Source organism: Zeugodacus cucurbitae, chromosome 6 (assembly GCF_028554725.1).
Source record: "Zeugodacus cucurbitae isolate PBARC_wt_2022May chromosome 6, idZeuCucr1.2, whole genome shotgun sequence".
Classification (NCBI taxonomy): domain Eukaryota; kingdom Metazoa; phylum Arthropoda; class Insecta; order Diptera; family Tephritidae; genus Zeugodacus; species Zeugodacus cucurbitae.
Genome location: NC_071671.1, coordinates 27,775,378 through 27,787,541, shown reverse-complemented (window position 1 = coordinate 27,787,541; position 12,164 = coordinate 27,775,378). Strand labels below are relative to the sequence as shown.

The 12,164-nt window shown below is 29.9% G+C and overlaps 2 protein-coding genes across 31 annotated transcripts in view; both read right to left on the bottom strand.

Moving 5' to 3' along the window:
• Positions 1 to 5,371, bottom strand: part of LOC105215944 (patronin) — a 33,900-nt gene extending 28,529 nt beyond the window's left edge. For 20 of the 21 annotated variants that reach the window (XM_054234790.1, XM_054234793.1, XM_054234804.1 and 17 more), the window contains exons 1-6: positions 4,304 to 5,328; positions 2,400 to 2,711; positions 1,816 to 1,904; positions 1,615 to 1,753; positions 1,299 to 1,549; positions 1,139 to 1,239 (exon numbers count right to left, since the gene is read on the bottom strand). In XM_054234790.1, coding sequence (XP_054090765.1) covers positions 1,139 to 1,239; positions 1,299 to 1,549; positions 1,615 to 1,753; positions 1,816 to 1,904; positions 2,400 to 2,711; positions 4,304 to 4,336 — 925 coding nt within the window. In that variant the 5' untranslated portion in view covers positions 4,337 to 5,328. Of the gene's footprint in view, positions 1 to 1,138; positions 1,240 to 1,298; positions 1,550 to 1,614; positions 1,754 to 1,815; positions 1,905 to 2,399; positions 2,712 to 4,303 lie in introns of all 21 variants that reach the window. The other variant, XM_054234791.1, reaches the window with a different exon arrangement.
• Positions 5,372 to 6,342: 971 nt separating this feature from the next.
• The window catches only part of LOC105215948 (transcription factor collier), a 67,729-nt gene continuing 61,907 nt past the window's right edge, over positions 6,343 to 12,164 (bottom strand). Inside the window, exons 9-12 of one of the 10 annotated variants that reach the window (XM_054233772.1) lie at positions 11,975 to 12,122; positions 11,628 to 11,896; positions 9,696 to 9,901; positions 6,343 to 8,198 (exon numbers count right to left, since the gene is read on the bottom strand). In XM_054233772.1, the coding sequence (XP_054089747.1) occupies positions 9,750 to 9,901; positions 11,628 to 11,896; positions 11,975 to 12,122 (569 nt within the window). In that variant the 3' untranslated portion in view covers positions 6,343 to 8,198; positions 9,696 to 9,749. Of the gene's footprint in view, positions 8,199 to 9,695; positions 9,902 to 11,627; positions 11,897 to 11,974; positions 12,123 to 12,164 lie in introns of those variants that run through there. The other 9 variants (XM_054233767.1, XM_054233769.1, XM_054233773.1 and 6 more) reach the window with 9 other exon arrangements.

The following is a 12,164-nucleotide window of genomic DNA, read 5'->3' as shown; positions in this document are numbered from 1 at the left end:
ACATTTTTGCGTTACTTAATTTAAACTTAAGACCTAAGCATGTGGGCATTTAACGGTGGTAGGCACAACGTATGAGTTTATAGAGTTAAGAGATATGTAGTAGGGAATGTGCCTTGAAAGCAAAGTAAACTAATACGAGTTGAAAATAAAAAAATAAATATAAAATGAGAGAATTAGAAAAAATAATATGAAAAATTTGGTAAAGAGTAACTTGTGGGAAAAGAAAAATATTGACAAAAAAAATAAAAATATTAAGAAAAAATTATAAAAATTAAAATAAAATTATAAAATAAAATAAAACAAAACAAAAAAAATAATAAAAAAGATTTAAATAATAATAAAAAAAATTATAAAAATAATATAAAAAAATAAAATAAAATAAAAAAATGAATATAATAATAAAAAAAATTATAAAAATAATATAAAAAAATAAAATAAAATAAAAAATGAATATAATAATAAAAAAAATTATAAAAATAATAAAAAAAAATAAAAAAAAAATTAAAATAAAAAATAATAAAAAATATAAAAATAATATAAAAGAAATAAAATAAAAAAATGAAAAGAAATTTTATTTATTATTTTAAAAATAACAGAGAGTTTGTGTGTGTAGCGCGTGCCACAAACCAGTTCGCTAATTTTGTGTGAAGTCTATCACTTTACACTTTTTTAGCAATTAATTAGTGATATTTCTTCTCTGACTGGGTGCTCAACAGTGGGTAATGAGCAAATTTTTAAATATAATTTTTTAAATATTTTTTTATTTTTTATTTTTGCATACAACAAATTAAACAACAGCTGCTGCTGTCCAACAATATTTGTTCGACTTTTTGCATGTGCAAATGTATTGAAAGTACTACAAGTACGCGGAAGGTGGTGGAAAGTAAAAAGCAGCATATATGTATATAGAACAACTTCAAATTTATACATATTTTACATAATTTTTCTTTTTTTTCGATGAACTTTGCTTCCAACATATTTGTAGGCACGCTCATGAGCAAATGTGCAAAAAATAAAATAAAATTAAATTAAAAAAAAAAAAACAAGTGAAAATGCGCTAAATATAGCCATAGCTAACTAAAATACAAACAGAAAAAAACGCGTATAAAAAAAACAAATAAACTCGTTTGCAATTTACCTGGCGCATCCATGCCGGGATAACAAACACATTTTGCAGGATGAATTTCGAAGAGCAGAAATAAATCAGCCAACAGCACAACTAAATTTAGCTTCATCGAACTGTAAAATAAAAAAATTAAATAATTTTCATTTAAATAAATATTTTTGTGTCAACGCACTTGCGCATGAATGTCACATCTTCGGGATTCATATGGAACACATTATATGGCAAATGTTGTTGACAAAAATTGCTGACTAAAGACACATTGTGTACGGAATCCTCGACGGCTGGTAAATAATTAATACGCACTAGCGACCATGGTAGCGCTTTCGGGCAATAATACGATATAAATAAAGCTAAACAAACGCCATCACATAGACTCTGATAATCGTGCACGGCTGGAATGTTGGGCACTTGCAGGCGTACGCCCTGTGTGTGTAAAAAAAAAATTTTTTAGTATTTTTAAAACTTTTAAGTATTAAATGCAAAATTACATTTTCATCCGTTGTGCTCAATTCGACCTCACGCGCAATGCGTTTCTTCAACGAAGTGCAAGCATGTGAGATCCACAACAGCAGCAGCTGATCGAATGGCTGATCGTGCGGTAGCAGTTGGCCATTATTACCCGTAATTCTGTGTGAAAGTAAAAAGAAATGTTTAAAATATTATTCATTTGCAAATTTAAGCACGCTTACCTTGCAACCGCATTAGCTATGCGTTCGCCCGAAGTTATCTCCTTTGCATACAGAGTCATTAGTGATTGAATCACGGACATGTGGGCGTTCTGTAAGTTAAAAAGGATAATATTAAGAACAAAAACGAACTTATGAAAAAGATAATACTGACAAAAAATTTAAAATAAAACAAACAGCTGTTTCTTGTTGTTCTTTTTGTAATTATTACACCTTACAATTTAGTACTAATTATTTAAGGAAGTGTGTTTTTTGAAAACCTAACTTAATATTCTAAAATATTTTTTGTGTTTTTTTTAGGTTAGATTACAAAAGAGTTCACTTTCATTACACCACAGATGTTAATTAATGCTATTTTTGTAATAAAACTACTCCTTAGTTTACTCTATTAATATTTAAGGAAGCGTTTTTGTTTGAAAGTCTAACATAAATGTTTTTAGGTTAGGTTACAATAGAGCTCAATTTGCTTATTTGGAATCACTAATTTCGTTTATGCATTATTTTCCTTACTTCACTCACATAAATACAAATGTAAAAATCACTTAAAAACCATTAATTCTATAAATTATAAACAATTTAGCACTTACTATCCTCAAAGGATTTGTTTGTATCAAAACCGTTTCGGTTAATGGCATCTCTGGTGACTCAGCGACTGGCACACCTTTACGTGATAATGTCTGCAATATGGACCAATGATTCAGACTTTGATAATTCGGATCCGAATATATGTTGGATAATGTCTGGCAGTAGAGCGTTGCATTTCCCATTTCTACAACAATTTGCGGTTTCAGCCGTTCCTGATTGTCATGATCCGTATAGAAGGGTTCACGTAAATTATCTGGAATATTATTGTTGAAGGCTTTGGCGAGTAGCCACTTCACGGAAGCACGATGATGTGCCTGAGGTAGAAGAGAAAAATATATATTCTTTAAGTTATAATATATATAAGTTTAAGTTATAAGCTTTAAATAGGAATTTTATCTGCATTAAACGACACATTTTGCTACTTTTATAATTGATTATTATAATTGCTAATAATAATGTACAACAAGTTCACCACTCCCGCCTTTGGCCACTATTTCGCGACATTTTTTTTTTTTTTTTTTTGTTGGCATTAAGCAGTCTGCATAGCCAATGTTGACATAATCAACAGCATAAACGACAAACCGCCGACCCGGCAGTAATATTTTATTTATGTACGAACAAAAACAACAGCAACGTTTTTTCTTTCTTTAAATGCTTGGCAGCGGGCGGAAAAGAGGGTTAACAAAGCACAATAGCTAGTTTTTGGCATGCCATAGCTTTGCTCATTTTTTGGGTGTAACCAAATTGACTGATAGCTATCAGAAGCGTAGGTAAAATAAAAAGCTTACGCGATAGTGAAGACATACGCTTTTCTTTTAATCAAATTTTTTTTTTTTAGTTTCGCTTTTATTAATGTGCATATGCAAAATTTTTCGTACAATACACAGATATTGACTCACCTATTTTTTATTATGGGATTATTGCAAATTCGCATATGAATTTTGCTTTGGCAAGCAATTGGATTTGTAACCGAATTGGAAACAATACAATTTGTTGCTGTTACAGTATTTAATATGACAACATTACTGAGTTATTTTATTACATTTTAGAAGCACTTAAGTTGTTATAAAGCACACCAAAAAAATATTAACATACATTAAGAATGTAAAAACAATAACAATTTAAAAGTAAAACAGTAAAAAACTGGTCGCTGACATATTTATTGAGTAGGTGGTTATGCCTAACCAGGTGCTTGGCTCATAACGCGCACAGCAAAGCGTACAACTTGCAAAGCTTGTGTATGTAAGTAGGTGGATAGAGAATGAACCCGACAAAGGCACACATTTTATATTTAATATATAGCCAACATTTAAACGCATATATACACACACTCAAATGGATATATAGTAGAGTTTATATGACCGCAATCATCAATTGTTAGTCTTAACGCTTTCGATTTCCTAATTGCTTTTAGATTTTTCTTAAATGCAACTAATAGCTGGCAAACCAACAGGCAGACAAGTTGCAACAATTAATAGCAACTTGAAAAACAGCTACTGCTACCTACAATGTTAGCGTGCATTGCTCGCCCATACATACCGATTTATGTACTACAAGCATGAATGTGGAGTACATGAGCAGCTAGAGCTATTTGAGCATACAATGCGCTTCCACTTGTAACTTCACAGTTTTGACTAGACGAAAAAGCGAAAAATTGCTGTTTGACATTTGATGATATCATATTTTTTGCCTTTATGCTGCCGCTACGAAATTCGTGGGTAAACAAGTGCCATCGACTGGGCTGGTTGGTGTGTTTTGCATACATATTGAGCACACGCACATTATGTACATATGTATGTTTGCATGTGTTTACGATCAAATTGAAATCTTTTCATTTTTTTATGTTCTTGTATTCACTGCAAGTGTGTCGCTTAAAAATAGATAAGAACGCATACATAATACATACCTGTCTAGTTTCTTGCTGTCCAGCATCCATCATGCAATTATATCCAGATCAGACGTATATGTCTCTTCCCAAAGGACCAGCAACGCGGGTCGTTTCAAGAACCGATCCGTCCGATAGGCGTCGTTGTGGTCGTGGTCGTCGCAATCGTCGTTTTTCGCTCAGCCACGAGCACAATAATCCACAAGAAGACAACAGCAATCAATCCTTCGATTCATGCAACAAAAAGAAAGCAAAAAAGCCTTCCTAAACGAAACTTTCTTTCACACGTATCATAGACACAAATATTTAAACAACAAATTCCACATTAATAAGCATAAGCTAGTGCAGTTTTGGAAAGGTGCTACGCCTGCTTGAAACTTGTGAATCACTCTCTGGCGTGTTTTTTCTACTTCTTTATTTTTTTTTGTTATAATGCTTTTTAAGCCCCACCGGCGTGGGGGTTTGCCACTAAAGATTAAACGCACCAGTGCATCAGCTGTTGCGACTTATCGATATTTAACCACATAACACGCACTTCCCCAACACATTTACTTCAAATTCAATTAATTATATAGACAATTAACAATTTGTTTGGCTTTTCTTTCACTTCGCTGATGGTATTTGGATAAATACAAAGATTATCTCATTATTAAATTCTTTGCTCAAAAATTTTCTTCGACTTTACACCAAAACGAAAAAAAACAACACTTGTCTTCTCGTTCGCACGCACAATTGCTACATGCAGCCGCAAGCAGTGGCTTTCTCTATCTCGCACATATGTTTAATACGCGAGCCACGACCCTAACCGAAAATGGGAGTCGCGTAGTGAAATTTTTATTCGGCCGCTCGAGAAATTCACTTTTTTGCATTTAAATATTATAATTTCACTATATAATAAAATTGATTTCTTTACCGCCTGTTTAGTTAATACCAATTGAACATTACTCACAATTAATTTGCAATAAAATTTTAATAATTTTCGTTTAGCTTTCGCAGCTCAATAACAGCAGAGCGAATTTGTTCAAAGTGAAAGAAAACGTCATCTGCATTGTTGCCAGATGTGTGGAATACACATAAAATTAGAAATGTCTGAAGTGACAGCAGCCGCAATGACGTTACGTGTGATAACGAAACGGAAGCTACGTAAATGAGTAAAACCGGTTGATAGTTGCAAATAAATAAATTTATTTAAGGAAATAGAATTGTTGATTGTGAATTAAATATGGAACGAATTGTATGTGTGTATACTATATTTATGTGCATGAATGTATCTGCGTCGGCGTTGGAATGCCTACGTGCTTCGGGACACAAACAGCGGTCTGTGTTGCGCGTTGTCCTTGCGGAAGTGCTTAAGGTTTAATACTGACGAATTGTGGGAGAGTAAGCAATCTTTTGCTGAAATTTTTGTTAGTTTGTTGAAATTTGGCACGGTTAATTGTTATTCAAAACTTCAGCGGGAAATATAGGAGAATTTCGAATGACTTCAAAGTCAGCTACCAACAACACTATATAGCGTTTTGATTCATAATATTCGTGTCTCTATATAGGAAATGTTAGACTCTAGAGCTTACTAGTAGCTATTTAAGGACCTCGACTGTTTAAAACCTTTATACATCCAACCCCGATTTATACATATGTACTTACTGAAATTTTCTTCTAACCACCCAATTTATTTTCTTCTGTACCGTTATAATAAAGTAAACGTACACCTTTTTTATTGAATTCAAAATATGTATATTTTATAATTATTAATTATAATTTTTATTTTTAAATTAATTATTATTTAATTTACATTTTTAATATATTTTACAAATATTAATTAGAAAACACTAAATATTACCGTACGAAACAGCAAGTACTCAAAATGTAATATTTTATATTTTACATTACTGTATACGTACAGGCAAATATAGCTTATAACTATAATACAAAAACAAGTTTTGACAGTTAATATATCAAGAGTAATTTGCAACAACAATGTGAAATAAATTTTGAAAATAAATTAATAAAAATTAAAAAGAGTATATTAAAAAAAATCTATAATTATAATTTAAATTATTTGTTTATTTATAATGTTTAAATTTTTAATTTTCAATCATTTTTTTATTAAATATATGTATTTTTTTATTTTTAGATAAAAATTAAAAAAAAAATTATTAATTAAAAAAAGCATATTTTGTTGTTGTGAAATACCTTTAACCTTTGAATTCCCTTATTTTTTTTTTTTGCATTTAACAATATTAAAAACTTAAAAAAATATAATAAAATTATTCTTTTTTTTTAATTTTTAAGTCACTATATTAGTAAGAATTTGCAAATTTTCATATTTTCGTATTTTTTTCTCATTCATTTGTATATTTGTTATTAGATTGTTAGCATTGCTCTAGTTAAGTATTTCATTTTTATTTATTAATTATTTGTTTATTGTGAGCAAAAAAGAGGAAAATTCTTGCTAAATATCGGCTAAACTTTAATGCTAAGCTATTGTGTGTATGTATGCTTGAGGGTTTCGTGTATTTATATTTTATATTCAATTTGTATGTATGTACGAACAACTATATATGTGTGTTGTTGTGAATAATTGAGATTTTTTCATTTTATTTTTTTGCTTATAATAATATATTTATTTTGTTAAATGTTTTAATAATAATTTCACTTTTAATTTTTGTTGTTGTTGTTGTAGTTTTGACAGAAAGTTCGTATACAAATTCTTCTAAAATTCATTAACTATCTACAGTTTTTTTTTTTAATTTTTAGTTTTTAATTTTATTTATTTAAATTTTTTTATGTTTTATTAATTATTTCTGTTGTTATAAATTGCTATTTTTGTTGTTATAAATTGGTTGATATGAATTGCTGCTGCTGCTATTTACAGTTGTATATGAATGTTTGATATTATTTGTCGTGTTTTTAATTTTTCCCTTTTTTAATTAATGATTTTTATTTTTAAAATACATTTTTTGTAATTAAAAAACTTATTTACAAAGCAAAGTTATCAAATAATAGTTAAAAAAATGTAAATATTATTTTTTTACCAATAAAATTGTTTAAAGAATTTAAAAATATAATTTTTTTTATTAAATAAAATTGTAAAAACTTAAAAATATTTTTTTTATTATAGTATAAATTATAGAGAATTTTTTTTTTATTTTTTTAAAAGAACTTAAAAATACTTTAATATTTTCAAGTTTTAATGTTTTTAGTTTTCGCTTTTATTTTGTGTGTATGTTTATGTCAACATTATCAAATTAACTGTAAATTCTTATATTGCACGCGAAAAAAATAAAAATATGAATACATAATTATAATAAACTTATTGTACTTAACTATTTATTATTATTTTCTTTTTATTTCTACTACATATTAACTTATGCTACAATACATATATTATATAATATATTAAATTTTAAACGATTTTTCATGTTATGCATCTATTAACGCTTAATGTTGAAGAAAACGATATATATTTTTAATTGAATTTATTTTTTTTTACAAATTCCATTTTTCTATTTATTTATTTATTATTATTTTTTTTTAATTTTTTCTTCATTTATACATATGTATTTGTATAAGTATATAAATTTAAGTTTTTATTTTTTTATAATTAATAATTTAATATAATTTTCATTTGATTATGTTTTTTCTCTCTGCATTTCTTCCACTCGCTCCTCCTTCACTTAGCTCTAAGAAAAGATATGTAATTCGAATATGTTGAATTTTTGTTGTAACCAAATCGCATCAGCTCATATGTCTTATGTGAGTATGTATGTAGTAGATTTCTTTGATATTTGCTGTTCCCAAATGTTTGCCAACAAATGCGCATTTTATTTTGTTGATGTCACCAGTTGACTAGTGCCATAACCTTGTGTGTTACACGTTGGTAGCGTGAATGGATTGAAGCTGAGACCGCTCACTCCTGGAAGAGACAAAAAAAAATAAAATAAAATAAAAAAATTAAATTAATTTTTATACTTTAAATATATATAGGGTATTAATTTGATTTACAATTTTAAAGTCTCAACTATGCAAATTTGTATTATGGATTATGGCTGATCGAAAGCTTTCACGCAGCTTTCACATTTAAAGCTTTTATCTATTTAATCATACACCCAAACCGTTTAGAAATAAAAATCATTTTAGCGATGCAAAACTTTCACTTTCATAAAGCTTTCGAAAGCTTCAGAGCTTTAATTAAAATTTCAGTAATTAGTTTCATAAACATATGAGAAATTGAAACGCAGGTTTTTTCGACTATTTCTGAGTGAAACTTTTGGAAGTTTTAATATTTTGTATGAGTGAAGGAAGTTTTTCAGAATCAAAGGAGCTTTTTACATACGATAGTTTGCCTGAGTGGGGTTTTTTTAAGCTTTAAAACTTCAAAGGTCTTTTCACTTTTCAAAACAAAAATAAACAGAAAATAGATTAAAATGAAAAACTGAACAGAAGAAACAGATTGAAAAACTCAAATAATTTTTTTTAATTTTTTGAAACTTTTAAAAAGCTTTGAGGCTAACAAAAATGTACTGCCATGTTCAATTTACAAGAACAAATGAAGGTTCTATTTGCAGTTTCGCAGCAAAAATTATATAACTTAATTACAGTGCAGCATTTAATTTATAAAGAGCTTTATAAAAGCTTTATATTTAATATAGTTTGTTCTTAATATTTAAGCTTTCATAATTTTGTTTATGATAATCTGAACAAGAATAGCGAAAAGAAGTTTTGAAAATAAAAACGTCTCGAAGAGCTTTAGCTCTACTATAAATATTTAAAAATATTCAATAAATTTTAATAAGATGTGATTAAAAAAGTTATACAAATTTACAAAATACCAAATTCATTGCTCAAAATCAAAAAGCTCTCAGAAAGTTTTTTTTAATATAAAATTAAGAAACAAGCTGTTCATTGATTCTTTTGGAAAAAGTTCTATGAAAAAGCTTTGTAAATTTTTTAACGAAATATTTTTTTTGTGAAAGCTTAACAAAAAAAATTGTAAATGCAAAACTGTTGTATGTACAAAATTAAATATGGATGTATTGAGTGAAGTGCTTTTATTTATTTAAATATTTTTGGATCAATGCTCAGGCGCGTACCCGCAAATGGCCAGAAATGGTTACCTGTCGTTTTTTTATGAAAAAAAAAATTAAAAAGTTGGACGAAAACTAAAAAGAAAGTAGATGTCTGGTACGCACCTGCAGGGTTTGAAGTCTAAAAAAAAAACTTTATATGAATAGCCGGACAGGTAACCACTTCGTGAGTCGCCGCAGCTCAAGCGCATAGTGCGACGTAGGAAAAAAAATACAAAAACAAAAATCAAATCTAAAACTACTTTTGACACAATATTTGCATAGTTGACACTCGACTAAGTAACTTAAATTTAACAAAAAATAAATAATATTCTAATTTTTAATACCGTTAATTATGCATTGCGCGCGCAAATACAAGTTTCTCTCGTGCTTCACGCTCTCTACACGGCGGCCGTTGCAATTGAGGCAGCTGGATTGTGCCACGGCTGGTGCGCATGGTGATGATAGTGGTGCGGATGTGTGTGATGGTGTTGCACTAGCGCCTGATGCCACGGTGACGACACTGTTGAGATTAATGGCGAAAAGGCACTGCCTGAGCATATTTCGTATTGTTTTTGGTTTTGTTTTAGTTTTACGATTTTTTTTAAATAATTTTTGTATTTTGTTTTTGTATATTTAAAAAGTGTTTTTGTTAAAAATTGACAAATATTACAGCAATATAATATTCATTTTGGCAAAAAATAATAAAAAAAAAAATTACAATACCGTTACGTGTAAAAATCGATTATTTAAATAATTAATTGTGCGTGTTTTTATTTTTTTTTTTTGCAACAACACCATGCAATGAAAAGAGAAAAAAGAAAAAGAAACAAAATCTATGTGTTAGCAACTAAATACATTATTTACATACATACATTACATACTAAGAAAAAAATATAAAATAAAATTAAATAAAAAAATAAAAAATATTATTATTAAAAATTCATTTTATGTCTATTATTTATTTTTATGATTTTTTTTTGGCACACAAAATGCTTAAATATTAAAATAAATCACAAAAAACTGCAGTTGAGAGGAATATTTAATTATTTTTTTTCGCAATACTGTAATAGGGACAATATTGGCAGTATACTATAGTATACAACACTCTCTTAAAATGCATTTGTGACGACACATTAGCAATGCCCTCTGAGAAAATTGAGAAAATGAGAACTGACACGGAGATAACTAACTATTCTAACTATTTTTATGGCAGCACATCATAGTCTCCCTGAGTACTTTCAGTAAAGCTTTTGGAATGAAAGCTCGAAACATCTGACTGAAAGGGGGGTCAACCGAAGATATCTTCGGATAGAATTTAAATTTTTGTCCCGTTCTTCTTGGTCAACGGATCGAAAATCTAGAATTTTGAACCATAGAATGAATGGATTCAACCATTGGAACTAGAGCCATAGACATAGCACCCGACTGGTAAGTCTTAAAAAATCGAAACCTTAAAATAAATGAAATTAATATCCGCGCAAGAATAAGAACTAAGCACTGGAATCCATGAGCAAGCTCTCTTCAATATTTTCAAATGATTTTCTGAAAAATTCATAATTCTTAAAGGACAGAGCACTATAGTCCTCGGACCTCGATAATATTGACCTAACGAGCTCGAAACCAAAGGATTACAGAAAATAAATAAAAAGGATTACAAAAAAGAAGAATAACCTTAGTGAGTACTTTCAAGAAAGCTTTTGGATTAGTAAGAAACATCGTGGTAGTTTTCGGGACAACCGAAGTTCTCTTCGGACGGAATTCAATTGTTTTTCTATTGTTCTTCACCAACAAATCGATAGACTATAATATTGAACCATAGAACTTGGATTCAACCATTGGAAATAGAGTCATAATCAATTAAATTCTTATAGGCGCCATAGAACCGGAATGGTAAGTTTTAAGGGGTCTAAAGACCATTAGCCTTAAAATAAATCGAATTAATATTCGGGTAAGAATAAGAACTAAGCTCTGCTGGGTTGCAACTGTTTTTTTATTTGTTTTTATTTTAAGAAGATTTACTGAGAAGTCATGATTTTTTAAAGAACAGTAAATACTTCATTAAGGTCCACTTCTTAGAGAACGTGGAAGCTTCAAGAATACTGTCATTTATTGAACTGTCTTGGCTTGGAAATTAAATGACAGTTATTCCCTGTAGCCTGGTAAAGAACCTCTCAAATTGTAGGTTTCATGCAAAGACTACAAATACTAGCTACAAACGCAGACATATTTGGGGGACATGCACTGAACTACCGCACTAAACTGCTACTTAAACTTACTGCTGGTGGAGTTGAAAACACTGGCTGTTGAGGAGGATAACGTACCCATATTGGTTGTGGGGCCATAGCCGTTAGCGGCCACTGTAGCGCCATAAGAACCGCCCGAACTGTGTGGCGTAGAAGCGCTGCTGCAATAGCCTCCACGTGGACTCACACTGCTCGATTGGGCGCGCTGATAGTCGTCTTCGGTCCATTGGCCAGCGGTATCCTGAACGCTTACAGCCAGCTGGCCGGTGTATGAGTTGAAACCGGTCGAGCCGCCGGGGGATCTAAGTGAGAAAGAGAAGTGTAATGAATTTGATTAGGGAGTTGTATTAAAAGAAAGAAGCCTTATGCTGGAGACCTACCTTGGCATAGAATAGAGGGCCTCCACCAAATCGGCGGCGCGTTTGAGTATGATTTCCTTTTGTAATTTTTCTGGATCGCCAGGATGACGTGGTATAAGCTTTTGTAGACGTTGAAAACCGTAATCGATGGTCGGCTCATTGAGTGCTGCTTAAAGAGAAGAGAGTGAGGGTTTAGTAAGATTGTAGAATT